The sequence below is a fragment of the Vulpes vulpes genome, chromosome 15, assembly GCF_048418805.1.
Source record: "Vulpes vulpes isolate BD-2025 chromosome 15, VulVul3, whole genome shotgun sequence".
NCBI lineage: Eukaryota > Metazoa > Chordata > Mammalia > Carnivora > Canidae > Vulpes > Vulpes vulpes.
In genome coordinates this window covers 101,972,735-101,993,762 of record NC_132794.1, presented here as the reverse complement: position 1 = coordinate 101,993,762, position 21,028 = coordinate 101,972,735, and the positions used below count along the sequence as shown (strand labels likewise).

The 21,028-nt window shown below is 42.3% G+C and overlaps 1 protein-coding gene across 8 annotated transcripts in view; it reads left to right on the top strand.

Moving 5' to 3' along the window:
- NRAP (nebulin related anchoring protein) overlaps positions 1 to 21,028 on the top strand; it is a 71,172-nt gene that overhangs the window by 13,677 nt on the left and 36,467 nt on the right. For 2 of the 8 annotated variants that reach the window (XM_072740079.1, XM_072740077.1), the window contains exons 10-20: positions 718 to 822; positions 1,813 to 1,929; positions 4,080 to 4,184; positions 5,635 to 5,742; positions 6,946 to 7,050; positions 12,009 to 12,107; positions 13,415 to 13,519; positions 15,249 to 15,356; positions 15,620 to 15,721; positions 18,258 to 18,455; positions 19,037 to 19,141. In XM_072740079.1, the coding sequence (XP_072596180.1) occupies positions 718 to 822; positions 1,813 to 1,929; positions 4,080 to 4,184; positions 5,635 to 5,742; positions 6,946 to 7,050; positions 12,009 to 12,107; positions 13,415 to 13,519; positions 15,249 to 15,356; positions 15,620 to 15,721; positions 18,258 to 18,455; positions 19,037 to 19,141 (1,257 nt within the window). Of the gene's footprint in view, positions 1 to 714; positions 823 to 1,812; positions 1,930 to 4,079; positions 4,185 to 5,634; positions 5,743 to 6,945; positions 7,051 to 12,008; positions 12,108 to 13,414; positions 13,520 to 15,248; positions 15,357 to 15,619; positions 15,722 to 18,257; positions 18,456 to 19,036; positions 19,142 to 21,028 lie in introns of all 8 variants that reach the window. The other 6 variants (XM_072740076.1, XM_072740078.1, XM_072740083.1 and 3 more) reach the window with 3 other exon arrangements.

The following is a 21,028-nucleotide window of genomic DNA, read 5'->3' as shown; positions in this document are numbered from 1 at the left end:
TCTGCCTGGGGCAGGACTTGGGAATGAGGGAGGAGTTTCCCAGACAGAAGGTAGCATCTGAACAGGTCTTGAAGTATATCCCACTGCCAGGAAAGGTTTATGCTAGTGACATCATGACAGTTCCACGAGAAAGAAGGTTTTCTTTTGTGGGAGTAGGTGGAAGAAACAGGCTCAGATGATAATAGTCTGAAATATACATTTAGTCCCATTTAGAGCCTCTTTGGGCAATTTGAATTTCCCCCAAATACAAAAATTCAAATAATTATAATGCTCTTCTTCCTGGCAAATAGCCTACATCACTGGGAAAATAGTATCTGGGATGTGAATGGTTTTTTTCTGCATAGATCTGTCAATGGGCCTGAGAAAGGCAGCATTTGAGATTACTGGAGGGCAGAGACCACCCTGGTGTCAGACATGGAATGAGCACTCTATAGTCCACAGATCTGGGAGACTTGTAGAATGTCTGGATTTATCTCATGGAAATGATGATGATGATACTTACCATTTGTTTAGTGCTGTGTGCCAGGCACCAGTAAGTAGAGCTGACCCCAGAATCCACCGTCTTAGCCACCATGTAGTTCTGCTCCCAGCGTGATCCCTGGAACGTCCAATGGATGGGCCTCTATAGGATCAGGTTCTAGGAGAGATCATTTACAAATCCCCCACTCATTCAGGGAGGGGAGCCTCACTGATGGAAATTTTCTATTGGCCCAGCAGGGTTACTTGGAGGAATATCAGGAGCACAGAGGAAAAGGCAGCTTCCCCGCCATGATCACCCCAGCTTATCAGAATGCCAAGAAAGCCAACGAACTTGCTAGTGACGTAAGTAGTGCATTGGGGCGACCTGCAGAGCCACAGAAGCAGAGGGGAAACGAGATTTTGAATTCTGTACTTACTGAAACTAGCACGCAGAGCCATTTATTTAGACCTGAGCCAGAGTAAAACGTTAGCCCTCAATTTCTCTCCAAATTTCTGACATCTACTGCTTTTGTTCAACTGTTTGGTCACATTTATCTGCCTCAAAGGAGAGTGACACCAACAAACTGTGGAAGTCACCTTAGGTTAGTTGAAGCAGTGCAGATGCTGGTCTAGCCAGAGAAGCTGGGGTTAGGAGGGTCTTCGCAAAAGAAGCCATCTAGAAACCCAGTACTTTAGGGGGATAGCTGTTAAAACAAGTCCTGTGATTACCAAACCTGGTATAACTCAGTTGATAGGATAAATTTTATTTGCAGAATGTTGGCCAGCTGGCAGTCCTCGAAAGATAGACTATAATTAAACTCGGTAGAGTGACGTGCATGTGTAGATCTAAGATGCCAACTTGCACATGGTCTATATATGGTTAGAAGCCACTCATGAGCTTTACACCCCCTTTACCCATCCCCTTTGCTCTATGCCGTTCAGTTAGCATCCCATTTACCCAGGATAGTGCACTCTTGTTGGCCCGAGAGGGAAGTAAAATATTCACTTTGCCCTTCAGCTGATTAGATGAGAAAAGATGTTGAAACCATGGGCAGACTGGGTTTGGAATTACACCTTTTGGAATGATTGTTTTGAGACGTTTCTTCATGCAGAAATTAGAGGATAAAGTACACAAAGTATGAAAAGGGCCAGTAAAACTTTGATACCAAAGGGACTGAGTGGTTTATGGATTTCATGGAGGAAAAAAAAAAAAAAAAACATGTGATTTTTTTTTTTCCTTCAGAAAATTCTCTTAAGTAAATGTTGACGTTAAATGGAGGGTCATTTTGGGGTAATTTCTCTCACGGAGCATGAAAACCGCAACTCCGGGCCCTCTTTGTGTGCTTCTTTCAGATAAAATACAGGCAGGACTTCAATAAGATGAAAGGCCCTGCACATTATCACTCCCTCCCAGCCCAGGACAACTTGGTTCTCAAGCGGGCCCAGAGCGTGAACAAGCTTGTGAGCGAGGTGCGTACATAGAGGGGACCGGGGTGGGGCAACCCCAATGTGAAAAATTCTGTAGAATGCCGCAGAAGCTACCCATGGCTAGCCGTTCCCTTGGAACTGATGCACAGTCAAAAGCCACTCCCAAGAGAGCCTAGAATCAAACAAATTAAACAGTTTCTCCAAGGGCTCAAAAGTTTCTTTGCAAATTCTCAAAAGTTTCAGGCAGTGGTTTTTTGTTGCAGAATCCTGCCCTAGCCGACCTGTGTAACAGTATGTCATTCTTGCAGAGTGGAATCAGATCAGAAAGTGTTTCCCACCTGGAACCTCCCTCATTCTCTATTACTGTCATTGGGTTTCCCCGAAGTTCTGTGTCTCCTATGAATTCCCATTACCTTAGAGGCTGGACTGGCCGCCAGATGGTGGGTTTTGTTTGGTGTACTCGGTGATTCAGATTTTTTTGAATTCCTCTGGCAAGGAAATAACAGGCTCGAGCTCCCAAATCCTTATCATGCCCTCAAGCCTTTTATTTCACAGCAGCTTTTCACTGGCATTTCCTCTCTGGACTCCAAAAGCATTTGAGTTAACAACCTCTTGCAAAATGGGGAAGAATGAGGGCTATTAAAAGATAATCGAACAAGTTATCTGCAATTCAGAAGCAGACATTCAAGTATTCTAAAGTATTTTTCTTCCCTAACTCCTGAAGGTCAGTCTTCCATCCTAAACTATTCCTTAATTTGTGGTCCTCTAACTCTGGGCTGCTCAGAATCACCGGGAGGGACATCATCCTCATCTCAGTGGGAGACTCATGTATTTTGAAGTAATAGATGGGTGCCTAGGTCTTGGAATCTGCATTTTAAACAAATGTTCCAATTATTCTGATGCTCTAGGCCAGAGGTCAGCAAACCACAACCGGAGTACCAAATCCGACTCCTAGGCTGATTTTGTAAATAAAGTTTTATTGGAATACAGCCACCTCATGTTTGGTTATATATGGTCCCTGGCTGTTTTCACACTACAAGAACAGAGTCAAGTAGTTGCTAAACTTTGCTCTTGATTCATAGAACATTAGATCTAGATGGGACCTTGGCAGTCTTTAGGTCCTCACTTTGTCATAGTCTAGAAAAGTACAGTGTCTTATTGTGGCTCAGAGAGATTTTGAGGGATAGAATTGAAACCAGATCTCTGAGAGTACAGTTTTACCCACCCAGGAAAAACACTTAACATTTTGGCCTTTTTCTAGGTGAAGATACTATAAATAAGTATATGAATAAAAAGACATTTATAGATCAGAATTCAATTATATTTATAGTTTGGTATACTTTTTTCACTTCTTATCAGGTTGTGAGCAGTATAATGCATCTTGCATACTTTAAAAAGCATGTTTCCACCATATGTTTTATATGATAGGATAAAAAATTGTATTTAAAAAACATTTTTTTTTTTTTTTGTTAAGAGGTCACAAGAGAACTTCGATTTCTTTTTGCTTATGTTTATCTAGTAGGACAAACCAGTCATGCTCTATTTGTGATACTCAGGTTTCAGCTGCCTCCTCCAATTACCTGGGCTGACTTGGGGCCTATTCAATAACTATAACCTTACATCTTATATCCAGCTACCCAGGGGAGCTCGACCAGCCAACCCATTTGAAAGTAGAAGACACTCTGTGCATCTATGAGGAATCTCATTTATTATACTCCTTCGTAAAGTAACTTTTTTGGTTAAATTTTATTGAAGTGTACATAAGGAAAAGTATATACATCATATGTGCCTACTGCGAGGGATTACCACAAGTGGACACCTCCATGTAACTAGCACCCAGATCAAGAAACAGAATGTGACTCACACACACCCTCCACAATCTTCCAGATACTTTGCCCCAAGAGTAACTCCTGTCCTGATTTCTTAAACCCATCTTGCCACTTTTTTGGGGATATATGAAATCTTACCATATTTTCTCTTGAAATATATCTTTAATTTTCCAAACCAAAAGGATGACTGACTTATTATTTGAAAGGAGAACACATGCTGTCAACTTATGGTACCCTATGCCTGGTATTTTTCAATGTTGGGTTGAAAGTTTTCTAAAAATATCCATGTAAAGTCCTGGTGACATTTTTCAAGCGTGGCTTTGGGCTTGGTTCTATTGTGCATCTGGTGTCTTGGTTTCCAAGGTGGAATATAAGAAGGACCTGGAAAGTAGTAAAGGTCACAGTATCAACTACTGTGAGACGCCTCAATTCAGGAACGTGAGCAAGATCTCAAAATTCACCAGTGATGTGAGTTTTTAACACCTGAGCATTTGTTTGGACTTTTTTATGAGCTAAATTTCTAGGTCTCTTAAGAGACAGTCTATGTGAATATATCTGTCTGTCTCAGAGAAGCATGGCTTCTGAGCACAAATACCTATGAATTTTGATCAAGATTGCCTGCAGGGGTAGTCCATGTAGTATTACATTCTGTTACATTCCCCACCACGCACTTGACCTTGATTCCTTAATGGCAGTACCTCTCCTCTTGTGTTCTTGTGTAGCAGCATCCAGCTCCTGGTTGGTGAATGCTGGTGAGGGAGCCTGGCTGAGCATGCAACCTCCCCTCGCCATGTGACTGTGTGCTTCTTAGTTAATGCCTGATCTCATATAACCTGGGGATCCAGATGTTCTTTCCTTGTTTTACAGATGAACAGATGGCATTTGCTAATTTGGAAAATCTCAGAGAAGTTCTGAGGCTGTCTCCTTGAGAACATCAAGGACCTATACTGGATTATGTGATTTTGTTTCTTCTTAGCTGCATATTATAGTAGAATTTATGACCACGAGGGACTTTGTAAGATTCAGGGAGGAATTTATTTTGCCTAAATGTAGTGGTTGAGAGCACCAGCTTTGGAACTGACAGACCTGGCTCCATAATTAGTCAAGTGTTCAAATTTGGGCAAGTTGCTAAAGCCCTCCGAGCCACTTTGTCCATGTGTAAAATAGGGATGATAATCAATTATTCCTCCTCATGGAGTACTTGTGAAGATGAACTGAGTAGAATCGTGGTAATAGTATTTGGTTAAATATTTTCAGTGCCTAGAAACTCAATGGCTTCCCAGGACATGTGATTTTAATGCAGCTTCATTAGAAGCTACCCATATTTTCCTATTCATGACTTCTTGGCATCCTGTTTTGGTTTTCTCTTCATTTGGTAAACTGCATTTGGGACATGACATCATTGTTTCACATGGTTTTAGTAGTCACCAATTTGTGGTGTAAAAATCACCTTTGCAAAGCTCAGGTTGTATTCTTCAAATAATTAGAAACAGAAGTAATAGCATGCAGATTTGTACTAGCCCGTAGCATGGGGCTTTGTACCCAGTGCTGGCAAGGTCAGTCTTGTCCATTGGAGAGTTCCATGCTTATGGTAGGTTTTCACATGGGAAAACTCTAGCATATTTACAAATGAAAATATTAAAAAGAAAATTGGATCTGTTTTGTGCTGTCTGTACTCACCTGATCCTATGTTTGGTCATGTGCTTATGTGCTTGTCTCACTCCAACTTCTTGAGCTTGCTTGAAAGTTGTTTTTTTCAAAAATTATTTGTCTTATTTTGTATTCAGCAATACACTGACTACTTAAATAGGTTCTATTTCATCATTTCTATTTCCAACTTAATGCATTAAAATGGGTAGTTATCTCCAGCAAGTTGGGAAGAGTATGCTTTTATTGAAAGTTTTGTGTTTCCATGTAGAATAAATATAAAGAAAATTACCAGAACCACATGAGAGGCCACTATGAAGGAGTTGGTATGGACAGACGGACTCTCCATGCTATGAAGGTTGGAAGCTTGGCAAGCAATGTGAGTCCCATTCTGAAGGGTCTATAGGTCTGGGACCTGTTGGGGTGGAGGGAGGTGAAATGAAGAATTCAGCCAATTCTTTTCAACCTTCCTTTTTAAGAGTCAGTGTTCTATGGCATTAAGACTGACCCAGGGGATCCCTGGGTGGCTTAGCGGTTTGGCGCCTGCCTTTGGATCCTGGAGTCCCCAGATTGAGTCCCACGACGGGCTCCCTGCATGGAGCCTGCTTCTCCCTCTGCCTGTGTCTCTGCCTCTCTCTCTCTCTCTCTATGTCTATCATAAATAAATAAATAAATAAATAATTAAAAAAAAAGACTGACCCATAAAAGCTTCTAAACATAATCTATATAACCAAAGCTGGGTAGAACCCTTGAAAATGTTCAAAAGCTTCAATTTATTTATCTCAGCTTTCCCTGGCTTGAGGAGTACTTAGGTATATTATCTCTGATCCAGTGTGAGAAAAATATTCCATTTCTGAGAAAAAATGAGAAATGGATTAGCATAATTCTTACTTGAAATTCTTCAAATTTCCAAAGTGTTTGTGATTTATTTGGAGTTGATTGGTTCGTTCACTTATGTAATCGTAGTGTTCATTGAAGACCTCCTCCTATAGACAAGTACTGGTCAAGGTAGTAGGGTAACAAAATAGTTCAGATCCCATAGCGTGTAATCTATTAATCTTCCCTTGACTTTGTCAGTTCAGTTGACAAGTTTGCAAATGCCAAGTGGTAAATCTTGGCGGTAAGGGGCACTTAAAAAAAAAAACTATTTCATTAGTAAAACATACAAATGTCAAATTACCTCTGCTTGAGAATGTCAAATTTGACTTTTAGAAAAAAATTTAAATACTCTGAAGACTCTTGACTTTTCATTTGTTTTCTGGGGGTTGGCCAAGAAACTCTTTCATCATCTATCCATGTGCCAGTGCTTCTTTTTTAATAAAAACTATAAGGGGTTCCATAATTAATAAGAAAGATAAAATAAATGTGCTACAGATGGAAGTTAACTAATTTTGGATTAATTAAGATGAATTCAAATTAATTAAAAGCAAAGTGTGAACATAATTTTCCTTGGAGGTGATGAAACTGAATTAATTTTATTTCTGGTTACTTTTTAAGAATTTCCTGTGACATTCAGACAAGGTCAAAAGAAAGTGGGGACTCATTTCTTTTTTCTTATTTTTTTTTTTCCTCCCTGCTTTAGATTGCCTACAAGGCTGATTATAAACACGATGTTGTGGACTACAACTACCCAGCCACTCTTACTCCCTCTTACCAGACAACAATGAAACTTGTCCCCTTGAAAGATGTAAGTCCTATTCCAATTGCACCTTCTGCTTTATTCCTTGTCACTTCTTCCTGTGGAATGATTCTTAAGTAGCAAGATGGAAAGAAACCAGAAACAACAGTTCCTAACACATGGAAGAGATTGAGAAGGGGAACTCTTCCACTGGGAAGTTCATTCATGCATGTTTGGAAACACTTAGATTTTCCATGTCAGGTGGGGACAACTCTGATTTTATCTTGAAAATAACCTACAGTTCAAGTTCTCCTTTTAGGAATTGGTGGAATATATCTGCCGTTTGGTACATATTTAAAGTTATTCTTCTATAGCAGTGATAAGCTTTCTTTTTTTTATTTAAAGTTTTGAAAAAAAAAATAAAATAAAGTTTTGGCATGTAGCGTATTAAGGGACCAGAGGAAGTAAAATAAAATGGCTGTAAGTTGAGAGGAAGTGGTAATATTGACTTGATTTTTTTTTCTCAGGAGCACTTGGGAAAGTATATGTATTTCTTGATTATTATAGTGGTGATTTTATTTATAGTTTGCCTTGTCCCAATGAAGTAAGTATAATTAATTAAACTTACTATTTTCTAATTATAAGACTTTTACTATATATGTTTGTTACAGGAAATTTAGAAAATTCAGAAAAGCATGAAGAAAAAGATTAGTCATCTGTGTTCTTAAAAAGTAGTTAAGGTGGTTTAGAACTGAGTTCATATCATAGTTATTTGTCAGTGATGGTTATCTCTAACCAATCAGTAATTTAACAAGTAATTCCACATGCATTTACTGAATGCAACTTTCCTTCACATTGTTTTGGGATCAGCATGACTCTAGTAGCACTGACTTGGGTTTTGCTCTCAGTAAATTCACCTTGCTCTCCCTTTTGCTCAGACTGAGAGTGAAATTGGGTTCCTCTGGGCACCTCAGTGTTTAACGTGGTTTACAGGACAACAAAGGACAATCTTTGGCAGATGATAGCTTAATGAATGAAATGAGCTTTTCAAATATGTAGTAAAGTGAAGGATGGGAAATCAAGGAATACGAAGAGCCTAAGCTTTGCTTCTTCTTTTCCCAAGAAGTTGGGCTGGGTTGACTTACTCATATCACCTTCATGAAACCCAAGGTTACATTTGACTACTTAAGCTATTTCCTTTCTAAAACTCCATCAGTCATGCTTGAGAGGGCAATCCAAACTAGAGAGATTCCTACAACTTTATACTCCCCTTGTAACATGAGTTGCTATTACATTTGTCTGTGTAAGGCTGTGGATCAAACTATGCACCTGAAATAGAGCCTACTTACTTGGGCAAGTCTGATAGAAGAATTAAACCAGACTAGATTAGAAGATATTAATTAGAAGCAGAGAGAAATTCTGAACTGGAAGACCAGGTTGCAGAGGTGTTTAGTTTGACCGCATAGTGTTTAAAACATAATTGGATCAACATATGGAGCTTTGGGGAGTTTATATAAAAATTCGTATTTTCACCTATTCTAGAAAAATCTTAAAACTCTGGGAACGGCAGCCCTAGTTCCTGTGTGGTAGCAACTGGCTGGGACTGAGTGGCAGCTGCTCTGTGTTATCTTCTTCTCCTTTACTTTCCCTTCCTGGCTCCTGTGTGAATTTGAGTTAACCACCCCTGATGTAGGGACTTAAATATTCAGGAAGTTTGGGGAATCCATTACATGAGCATTTCTGGTCTTTCTGTCTGGTAGCTCTAAAGGTGGTCAAATAGCTATGAAATTGAGTAAACAATCATGGTCTTTAATTAGAGAGCATTCTCTTCAGATGGATTTTCTCAACACTACTAACATTAAAATGAGACTCCATCCTCAGCAAAGAGTTCCTTCAGAAAGTAGATTGAAGCAATGGCCAAACATCTGTGATATTGCAAGGATGTGATTAATCATGGAAACTGTTGATTATGTCCCGCAGAGGAGAGTAATTATGCTCTGCAACATATTTAATGCAAACTTATTGGGAAAGAATATGCCTTTTAAAAAATACAGTTTTCATGACATTTTATCATGCTTAATTCTGAACTCTAATAGACTATTATGAGATGATAATTTCCCCTCTCAGTTGATGCATCAGGAAGCCAGTGTACTCTAATCTCATTAATGGTTGACATTGAAATGACTTTATCTTTCCTACTTTTTCTATATACACCAACCATATCCACAACTCAGAATGTGCAAACACTTCTCTCATTGAACCATGAAAAAAAAGCACAAAGCGATGCTGTTCTTTATCTCTGAATCCAACAAAACACCCTGCGTCCGGTGTCAGGACCACTCTATTTTTCCTAGATCCTGTTCGAGGAATTAACTTATAAGTCATTTGTTTGTACCCAGAATATATTTCCCTGTCTAAACAGCGGTAGCTCTGGCTACGGGGGATCCCCTGGTTCATCTGTATAATGAAAGTAATAGTTCCAAGCACACTAGCTTTGGCAAACCAGATATATAGTGTATAGGTTGAGAGCCACTTGGGAGGTGGAGTGCTAGAATTTGAATCCTGACATTAGCTGGGTGACCTGGGGAAAATCACCTCAGTTCTCTGGGCCTCAGAGTGTCTACCCACAGGGTGGTTGGATTAAATGCATTAAGATGTGTGAAGCACTTGAAATAGTGCTAGACACAGAGTAAGTGCTGTATTTAAGCCATGATGATTATTATTAGGCCATGCTGGGATAGGCAAGAATGGAGTGAGTACAAGAAAAAGATGAAGGATACAATGGCCCTTAGGTCTATTTCACATGGGTCACTGGGTTTTAAAAATATTCAACTGTTTGTCAGCATTTAAAAATTGTAAGAGTTGGCTTAATAATATGGATTTCTGGTTTCTTTGGAGTAAGTGGAAAATCTGATCACTCTGGACCTCACATTGTTTGACCAGAACAATCTCCTAGAGTTTAGTAGCAGATGCTGCCCTTGACCACAGTCCCTGCCACTCCTTACTATTTCCCCACCAATGAGGCCAAACACTGAGCCCAGACTAGTGCTTCATTTGTACCTAGCGAGTGGTCTGTCTGGCTGTCACTGACTTTGTGACCTTTGGGCTACAAAGACTCCCTGAGCTGGGCTGTCACCCACAGAGGCAGCAATAAGATGTAGCAGCTGGCAGATAGAATGGCAGATAGACTCTACATAGCTGGCAAATGGTAGGATAGTGTAGTGGTGGCCACAGGCATGAGCCCCTGTGGCAGGCAGAGCCAGTGGCCAGAGGGGCATGGCCAGAGGTGGTAGGTGGAGGTCTGGGCAGAGATGGCAGTAGATAGTGGAGATGTAGCAAAGGAGTGTGATGTTCTTACCCTAAAGAAGCTGCCACATTGTATGGGACACCATTGTATGGGTGGGGGGTCCTGGGCTTCAGGCAATAACACAGAAGCATGAAGACTGGAGGTGGACATTCAGTGATCTGATAGCTGTGAACAAAGCCAGAGAACAGCTGGTGGAAGGGCCTAGCCTGGAACCTGTAGGCAGGGGGGCTCAGGTATCCCAAGTGCCTGGGTCACTTTGGGGTCCTGGGAGCAAGGACCCCACTGAGATATCTGTGTGGACAGGCCTGTGTCTGAGTTTGCTCACTCTGCACAGAGTAGATGCTCTGCCTCTGCTTGTTGAAGGAATGAATGAATGAACAAATGAATGAATTGACAGGGGACCATGGAGGCAGAAGGAAAGGTCAGGATTAGGGGTGAGTTGTTTTTCCTCCTTTATCTGGATGTAGGGCCAACTTTGGTTAAATTGTGGAAGAGGCTGTTTGCCATCCACCATTCACATTCTTTCTCTTCACTCGTCTGCAGTCCAGCCCCCCTTCTGCCTGTATGGGTCTCTGGGGCTCTCCCTCAGCTCATATACACCCCCTCCCCATCCCCCTTATTACCTGCCTCCACACCTTCAGATATATCCCTTTACCTCTCTGCTCACGTTCCCATTCTCTCTACAGTGGATCCTAGACCTGCTTGGAGGAAAATAAGATGATCTTCTCTTGGGCAAATGGCTAATAATCCTTGGGTCTCTGAGGGGCAAATTGTATTTTCAAAGGAGAAAATCCATGAGCCCCCAGTATCTTAAAATAGTGGAAAACTGGGGAGTCCATGCATTGGTGGCTGCTGGAGGCTTACCTCCTTGTCTTCGAACCCACCCACCCACCCTTCTTCTTCCAGGACAGTGCCAAGCTTCAAGCCCCTTTCTCAAGAACTCTGGCAATGTGGAAGTGAGGGCCAGGCAGGGGCTGGTGCACAGGGTGAAGACATGTTAAGACTGTCCTCAAGCAGAGCCACTGATGTGCCCTTGCCTCCCATTCAGACACGCCTGTGGCATCAGTGGGACTTGCTGTCTCTCATTTTTCTTTCCCTTTTTAAAAAACTTCTTTTCTTTTGAGGTTTAAAACATATATAGAAAAGTACATTAAGTATAGATAGGCAGCTTGAATTATTATAAAGTGACCTCGTGCAAGTGTTTTCTTTGGGAACGCACCTAGGAATAGAACTGTGGAGACTTCGGGTATCCGTGTGTGCCAAAGCGCCATATTGGTTCCCAAAGTGGCTGTGCCAACCCGCACTTCCGCCAGCTGTGTTGTTAGAGTTTCCACAGCTCCACATCCTTGCCAGCCCTTGGTATAGTCAGCAGTTTAAATTTTCACTCTTCAGGCGAATGTGCAGGGGTGTCTCATTGCAGTTTTAGTATGCATTTCTCTGATTCATAATAATAATAATAATGTGGATGAGCACCTTTTCCTGTGCTCACTGGCAGTTTCGTTGACCTCCACTATGAGCTGCCTGTTCAAGTCACTCACTCTTTAACATACTGTTTTGTTTTGTTTTTAATCTGTGGACTTAAAGATTCCAACTGGAATGTTTGATCCTTTTTGTAGTAGTTGGAGAATCACAGCTCTGCTGGGCTTAGGGGTAGGGAACTAAGCAAATCTTAGAGAAAAGTACAGGTGACATCTTCTTGCACTTTTTTTTTTTTAACCAGGTCAACTACAGGCAAAGCATCGACAAGTTGAAGTACAGCTCTGTGACCAACACCCCTCAGATTATCCAAGCCAAAATCAATGCCCAACAACTGAGTCATGTAAGTGACCTGACCTTGCCCAGCCAGGTGTGGGGGATTCACAAGTGCTCTGTGGCCCCTGGATATCTGGCTCCCCAAGGATTTGGTGTTCATTAACGGTGACATATGCCTTATGACAACTATGAAATGACCCCCATTCGATTTAAACTTTTTATTATGGTAAATTCTGAATACATTTAAGTGTAGAAAGGATGGTGTAATGAATTCCCTATGTATCCATCACTCAGTTTCAACCACTATGAACTCATGGCCAGTCTTGCTTCATCTGTATGCCCATCTGCTTCCCCCTCCTATGTTATTTTGGAGAAAATCCCAGAGATTATATAATTTAATCTGCCAATACTTTAGGGTGAATCTCAAAAAGATACAAAAAAATTTAAACATGTATATATTTTAATTTAAACATATTTATACAGTTTTAATATATCACACCAAAAAACTAATAATAATTCTTAATATCACTAGTGTCCTATTAACATTTAACAGTATAGTGATCTCATAAAGTCATAATTTTATTTTACAGTTTGTTTGAATCAGGATCCAAATGAAGTCCACGCTTGTGACTGGTTGATATGTCTTTAAGATTCTTTTCATCTTTAAGTTTTGCTGTTTATCTCTTTTCTTTTCTTGCAAGTTGTTTATTGGAGAAACTGGATTATTTATCTGGTTATGTTTTCCACAGTTTGAGCTTTGCACACTGCATATCAGTGTGGGCTTCATGCGTTCCACTTGCCTCCAAATGTCCTGTAAAATAGTAGTTGGATCTATAGGTTTGATCAGGTTTAGGTTCAATTTCAGGGTAAGGATGCTTTCTGGATGACACTGTATTTTTCCACTGGGAATCACATAATGTCTGGTTGACTCTTTTTCTGTGTGACTTAAGGTGACTTTTTTTCAATGTGGGTAGCCATTTGATAATTGCTTTTTGAGTATCTATTCTGCATATAGCCAGTTGTTCAGCACTGCAGCATGTTAAAAAAACAAAAAACAAAAAACAAAAACCCAAAATTAAGTTCTCTACCCTCAAGTGCTTCAAGGAGAGTTGGTAAAGTAACCACAGGGAAATCTTTTATAAACTCACAACTCTGGGTGTGCCTTTGAGTTGTTTTTTCATTTGACCTCTTTAAACAGTTAATTTAAAACATTCATAAAATGGCAGGCTTCCTTGTCAAATGACTTTTCCAGAAATTCCTTCTCAGCTGTGAGCCCACGGGGAAAGTGAAAAAGAGAGCGTTGCCTCCAGAATTCATCTTCTGTCTATCTAAAAACCTTGCATTTACTCTGTGGGTTTATTTTAAATCCAACAGGTGAATTATCGTGCTGACTATGAGAAAAATAAGTTGAACTACACCTTGCCACAGGATGTACCTCAGCTGGTGAAGGCCAAAACCAATGCTGAACTATTTAGTGAGGTGAGCGAGCAATAGAGGTGAGAACATGGTGGAGCTAATATAACCAATGTGAGGATGAGGGCATCAGGTGCAACAAGCAGGAGCTATTCTGTTTGTGAGAGACGTTCATCAAAGCCACCTATTATGTTATAGTTTTGAATTTTGCTATTTCATGGCATGTGGCTGTTCACTGACGATAAATTGATCATGGGAATTTAATTCTTATTATATGAACATGTGGAGAGCATGCCCTTAAACACACACATATACCCCATCATCATAATCATCGTCATCCTGATGGCTTCTGATGGCTACTTTGCTGTGCAGAGAAAATTTAAGGTTTTTAAAAAAATTTTTTTTAAGATTTTATGTATTTATTTGAGAGAGAGAGTGTGAGAGAGAGCAGGGGTTGGGGGAGAGGGGGAAGCAGACTCTCCATCAAGTAGGAAGCATGACGTGGGGCTTGATCCCAGGCCTTTGGGGTCATAACTTAAGCAGAAGGCAGACACTTAACCAACTGAGCCACCCAGGCCCCCTGAAAATTTAAGTTTTAAGATCAATTTTAATCACTAGGTTCTTCCTGGAGCCACAAGAGGGCTGTGGTTAGGATGGGGGCAGGAGAAAAAAAAAAGGAATCACCATCAACCTGCTTTATGCTCCACACTGAGATAGGCACCTTACATATGGAATTATTCAGTTCTCATAACCCTGAGGACCTATTTATGGCAGGGACACAGTGGCATGGGCTTTGGTATCAGAATGCCCTGGGTCAGACGCTGGCACTGCCATTTTTAAACCGTGTGACCTACGTGAGGTCATTGACAACTCTGAGCTGCACAGGCCTAATGTGAATATTGACAGTTGATGAATAGAAGGCACTTAGGGAGGGTCAGTGACCGGTAGGTGTTGTTACCAAGCCAACATCAATAGCTTACATCTCTACCAGCTTAGGATCTGTGCTCACTTTCTATATCCAATTTATCCCCACAGCAACCCTGAGACAGGTAATAGGAGGTTTTTTGTTGTTGTTTTTGGTTTTTTATTTTTTTTTGCAAATGGCAAAGTAAGGCTGAAAGAGGTAATGTGCTTGGCCCAAGGTCTCATGATTAGGAAACAACAGCGAGGATGGATACATGGTTCTTCTTTTTGTCCTGTCCCATCACCTTGGCCCAGTATGGCCTTGTAGCTCGGGGATCAATGCACTGTGTTCATTATTGCTATTACCTTTTTGGCAATAATAGCCAAGATTCTGGTCTATAAACAGATGAAGAAACCAGCTTTGTTATTGTTGTTTCGAGGGGAGTGGAAGGGAGGGGGAGAGAGAGAGAGAATCCTAAGTAGGCTCTGTGGCCAGTGCAGAGCCTATCTCACCAACCAGAGGTCATGACCTCCAAAGCCAAGAGTTGGATGTTTAACCGACTGGGCCACCGAGGCACCCCTGTTGTTGTTCTTTTAAAATGCCTTTTTAGGACATCCCTGGGTGGCGCAGCGGTTTGGCGCCTGCCTTTGGCCCAGGGTGCGATCCTGGAGATCCGGGATCGAATCCCACATCGGGCTCCCGGTGCATGGAGCCTGCTTTGCTTCTCCCTCTGCCTGTGTCTCTGCCTCTCTCTCACTGTGTTCCTGTCATAAATAAATTAATTAATTAATTAATTAAAAAAAAATAAAAAAATAAAAAATAAAATGCCTTTTTAACTTTGGTCAGGAATATGGATTGTGACTCCTGTTCACCTGTGTTTCTGTTTGTCAGGTTAAGTATAAAGAAGGCTGGGAGAAGGCCAAGGGGAAAGGATTTGAGATGAAGCTGGATGCTATGTCTTTGCTGGCCGCCAAAGCTTCTGGAGAGCTTGCTAGCAATGTAGGTTTTCTCTCATTAACTCAGAGGTGTATAAGAAATGATTCTCCTAAAATGTCAGTGGTCCTGCGGAAAAAATAACGACTGCTTACGTTGTAAACATCACACTACTTTCATCTTCTGGGTTCCTGAAAGACCGGGAGGTTGTTTTAAGAATCCTTTCCAAAAAAAAAAAAGAATCCTTTCCATTGCCTAGTAAATACCAGAGCCCCCAAGTTGGCAAAGTTTTTCTTCCCCTCACTGTAGACTTTCTTCTTTTTCCCAAGATTAAATATAAAGAAGAGTATGAAAAAACGAAAGGCAAAGTCATGGGCACTACAGACTCGAGGCTTCTGCACTCTCTGCAAGTGGCCAAGATGAGCAGTGAGGTAACGTCTTTCCTGTCCCTCAACCCTTTCCTCAGACTTGTGCTATGAGTCATTCTAGGGCCTACTTCATCTGGGACTTCTTTATCTTTTTACTGACTTCCACCTACAATGTCTTTCCAGCTTGCAGAAGTTTGTTCCACTTTACTTAGCTGAAGTGTAATTTTCTTTTCTTTTCTTTAAAAAAAAAAATTATTTATTTATTTGAGAGAGAGAGAAAGAGAGAGAGAGAGAGAGAGAGAGAGAATGGGGGGGGGGGGAGGGAGGGGAAGAGGGAGAGGGAGAAGCAGGCTCTCTGCTCAGCAGGGCTCTATCCCAGAACCTGGAGATCATGACCTGCATCGAAGGCACACACTTAACCAACTGAGCCACCCAACAGCCCCTGTACTGTTTTGTTTTTGTTTTTAAAGTAGATGAGGAGTGTGGGCCCGAAAGATGACTGGCATCTATAGCTCGAGATATGAAGTTGTCTGGCCACATGTATTTATTCCATAGATGTTTACCAAGTAACTACTATGGGTGAGATCCTCTGTATGACACGGGGGCTGTAAAAATGAACAACATATAACAAGTTCCTTCCCAGAGGAGCTTAATTATATGGGAAGAGTTAGACACTAAGCATCCGTTTGTTGTGGCAGTGTCCTGGATGAGTCCTGTGGCCGGATACACTTGATATTCAAAATGGTTAGCAAACAACGGTTTGTTTGCATCTAAACTCCAACCAATCAAAATGATGCTGCTTGTTAACAACTGTAATGGCTGGATTAACCCTGCTAATTATCACTTACGAAAATCTTTTGGGGAGAAGGAGAGTTCTACAAGGGACTTTTTTTTTTTTTTTTTTTTTTTTTTTTTTGGCCTCTAAAAACACATTTATTGTCTTATTAGGGACTAAATGAAGAGACAAGTTCCCAGGCTGATCCTTCAGCTTTCCTAAGGCCATATGGTCCTAAGGCCTCATGGTTCAAAAGTAGCATGTATCCAGGGTGGAGTAGGGGAGGACAGCATCATTTTGGAGGTCTCCACCACCACAGATCTCTGTCTCTGGGGGGTGTGTCCAGAGCTGGATGGATGTAGCTAAGAGCCAGCCATGGCAGGTAGCTGTCCAGTGTTCTGTAGTACTCTGTTCTCTGGAGGCTGTCTGACTCCTTTTGGCTCGTGGATGATGGCTCCTATGCAGACAGGTCTAAGTCTGGCTCCAAAGTGTTCTGGGCTCCAGATGAGTGGCTGTGTTGAGGGCAGGTGTGGTTCAGTAGCCCACACAGACTAGAAAGTAGTTCCCAGTTGAAATATATACTGTCCCACCAGGGCTCCCCCAGCTTAGGGTAGAAAGGTTTCAGATCAGGTCTTCCCTGCCAATGCTGAGCAGGCCAAAAGGACACATGAGCACGGAGTTTCAGCTTTACAATTGCTGCTCCAAGGTAGGAGGCCAGTGTATGCTGCTCCCATGGTGCAGCCAGATCCAATTACCTGATGAGTCATTTAGCAGCCATGGTTTGACTAGAATAAGAGTGTTGGCATCTGGGTTGCCATTTTGGAGGTGTCTACAGAACAAGTTCTAGGAAGTGCATAATCATGAAATATACAGAGACATTGAGAATTTGGCTTCAGTTGAGGCAGAGAACAAAATGATATTTCTTTTTTATTGTTGGAGCAATTGGGGCCAAAAAAGATTGTGCCTTGCCCAAAGTCATATAGTAGTCAGTGGTAAAGGTGGAAGGGTAGAGGGTTAGATCCTAGGACTCTTACTTACTGGCACCATACTGCTTCTACTATCACATGCTACTTTTCTCTACCGTCAAACCACCATCACCACCACCATCACCACATATTCACTATTATCACCACCACTATCACAATCATCACTGCCATCACCATCATCACCACCACCATCACCACATATCCACTATCACCACCATCATAATTAACACCACTGTCACCACCACCATCACCATCACTACAACCATTAACAATATCTCCACCATCACCATCATTACTGCCATCATCACGGTCACCACTATCACCATCACCACCATCATCATTGCCATCCTTATTGTGAACATTTATCAAGTGTTTGCTATATGCCAGTCCTCACAATAAGCAGGTTTCAGCTATTTTGCTTGCTTATCACAATAGTCTCCTAAGGAACATGAGCCCTTAGAGAGGTGTTGTAACTTTCCAGAGATTATCCAGGTGGCAAAGTATAGATCAGGTTTGAACTCAGGCTTATTTGACTCTGGAGACCAGGCTTTGTTATTCTGTCTACAGAAACCTTGAGTAGAGCATCTCCTCCTGAAGCAGCCATATAAAAAGACTTAGTATTGGTGAGAGGCATTTCTCCTAGAGACAAAGTAGTGCGAAACTGGAGCTCCCTAGCACTGCTACCTTACAGAGCCGGAAATTGGGTCATACCTGACAGATGAATGGCATTGCCAATTCCTCATGAAATCCTGGGCTTCTTTCCTGTGCTTTAAATCACTTCTAAAGTGATTAAAGTAAAATCAGACTTCAAGTAATGGGCCTTGTTGATACATTCAAGGTTGAATACAAGAAAGGCTTTGAAGAGAGTAAGACCCACTTTCACCTACCCATGGATATGGTGCACATCAAGCATGCTAAGAAGGCCCAAGCTCTGGCCAGTGACCTGGACTACAGGAAAAAGCTGCATGAATACACTGTACTGCCTGAAGATATGAAGACTCAGTGGGCCAAGAAAGCCTATGGGCTCCAGAGCGAGGTGAGCCCCCACCCATTGCTGGTTCTCCCCATGCACCTCTTGCAGTTGGGTACGGTGACATTTTGAGGGTGATTTGGAACCTGTGCATAAGTCTATTACATAACTTGGAGGGCTAGGAAGAACTGCTGAGAGGTGCCAGGCCCAGGGAGGATGGAGAACAGGTAGGGAGGTAGAGCTACAGATATAGTCAAAACAATGAAGGCTAGACGTTGGAGGACTGGGACTGCGAGCTATTGCAGGAGTCAAGATGTGCTGGTAATGGCAATGAGCAAAGGGGAAGCAAGTTTTGAAGATGGTGAGTGAATCTTGGAAATTTAGCAGGTTGGTAGATAAGATTTTTGATCAAAAAGTCTGAAAAACCCTCTGTGGTAAGGTGGTGGTGTTTCAGCACTAAGCCAGAACATGCTCTGCTGGTTACCAGCTGGGCTCAGTGTCTTCACCCCCAAGTAGAGTCCCCCCTGATTTTAACGGGGCAGGTGGGCAGTTCTTTCAGAAAAACAAATGCAAGAGCAAGGGTGACCCATGACCTTTGCCCCGGCTGCATCCCTGGGTCCGATTACAGCTTGGGTTTTCCCTTGCAGCTGCAGTACAAGGCCGACCTAGCATGGATGAAAGGAGTCGGGTGGCTGACGGAGGGGAGTCTCAATTTGGAACAGGCCAAGAAGGCTGGCCAGCTGGCCAGCGAGGTAAGCTGAGCTTGGGCCCAGGCTTCTAGTGGTTCTCAGCCCATGAGCCTCCAAGAGCCATCTTTTCCTCGGATAATGCCTCCCCAAGCCCCACACTTGTTTTGAGCCTGACTTCAAGGAGTACTTCATCTTGCACCTGTTGTGCATACTGATTAGTCTTTCACACCCTTACACATCCCAGGCAGGTTGTCTGTGAGAGCCTACCAGTTTACGCAGAGTAGCAGTGGCATCCAAAGAATAATTTAGACGGGTGGTCAGACACAGTCCCTGAGCACATGGGAAAATGTGTCTGCCACGCTCCCGAATCCGAGAGCCTGATGCTCAGAGGTCAGCAGTCTCACAACACCTACACCTTAAATTCGCAGTAGACTTCGGACGAGACACTTGAGCTTTCTGATCCTCTTTCCTCTCGGGTAAAACAGAGAATGTGAGAGAGTCCCTGTGGCTCTAAGCCTGTGCTTCTCTTTACACCATGCGAAGCTGGCTTTGGCAGCAGGCAGACGAGGACTTTTGAAGGGCATTTCATTTGGAAGTGTGACTATTTCAGGAACTCTGTTTGGGATCTTCAAGGGGAATTCTTGTTTCAGGACCAGGAGGGCTGAGTCGGCATATCTCTTGCAAATGGTACTAATAGTGATAATCTATCTGACATTTATGGGCTGACAATAATTACACAATTGTTGCTGTCCTTGATTGACTGTACTAAGTACATTTACATATGTAGGGCTCACATACATGTCGGGCTTACAATGCCCTATATGAGTAGACACTATTACTACCCTATTCATATCCTCATTTCAATGAGGAAAGAGAGACCAAGAGTCCCATTTTGAGTGGGTAGCAGAGCTGGGATCTGTCCCCATTGTGTGCAGGCCAATGCCCCTGCTCCTGACCCTGACGTGGTATTGCATCTCCAAAGCACATTTTGTAAATTATTCTTATTTTTCCATTGTCCATCCTTTTCTCCACACTGAAGGTTAGAATATAGACACAAAGAAGGTAGAGAAAAGCAAATAATGTTTTAGGGTTCCTATGACAGAGCTTCTTTTCAGGCCTGCTAAGCTCCAGGTGGAGCAACCAAGCCCCACTTGTCTTGGATAAAGGTTTGGAGAGGAGATGCAATCAGCTGACCCTCATCCTTAGGAATTCCCATTCCCATCTGACATCTTGTGTCCACGAATCTTTAAGCTCCTCAGGGGCCAGGAAGATAGCATCCTGTTTTATATTTCTATGGTGTCTGTACAGGCTGGATTCTTGGCTCCTCACTGAGTTCTTATGGCTTGACCAATGCAGGGTCTGGAATGATTGGGAATTTCCAACCATGGGAGGGTAATGTGACTTCCTTCAATTATGTGGTGAAGGAGTTTTCCCATCCCACCTACTGGATCTAGAGAGGAAGATTACAAGTCTCCTTGGAATATTTTCCCTAGGATTTTTTTTTTCCTGAAGGAGGAAATTTGGATGCTTCAATATTCCAAACTCTATTTTGGGTTCACTTGGTATCTGTGACCCTCTTGCTGACGGCCCTGGGGTTTTGGTCCTCTCTGCTCTCCCCACCACAGGAAGCTTTCGCTTCAGTCAGCCATCCTCAGCTGGCGCCTTTCCCATCAGCTTTGGCACCTCCATTGGAAAAGCCAGAGGAGCTAGCCTCCGGGAAGGACAAGAAGTCCCTGCAGGGAGACAGAATTAGCACATTTGAAATTTGGCCAGTTCCTTGGTGGCTGTGAGATGGGGACACCAGGAGGGCAAGACCTCAGTGATCTGGAACATTAAGAAACTGTGAAGGTGAATCCCACCTGACGGCCAGCCTCCTCCTGTCCCTGACTCCTGGCATCTCCTCTCCTTAGAGCATTGAGGCTCCTTGGATGATCATGACAGCACCATGCA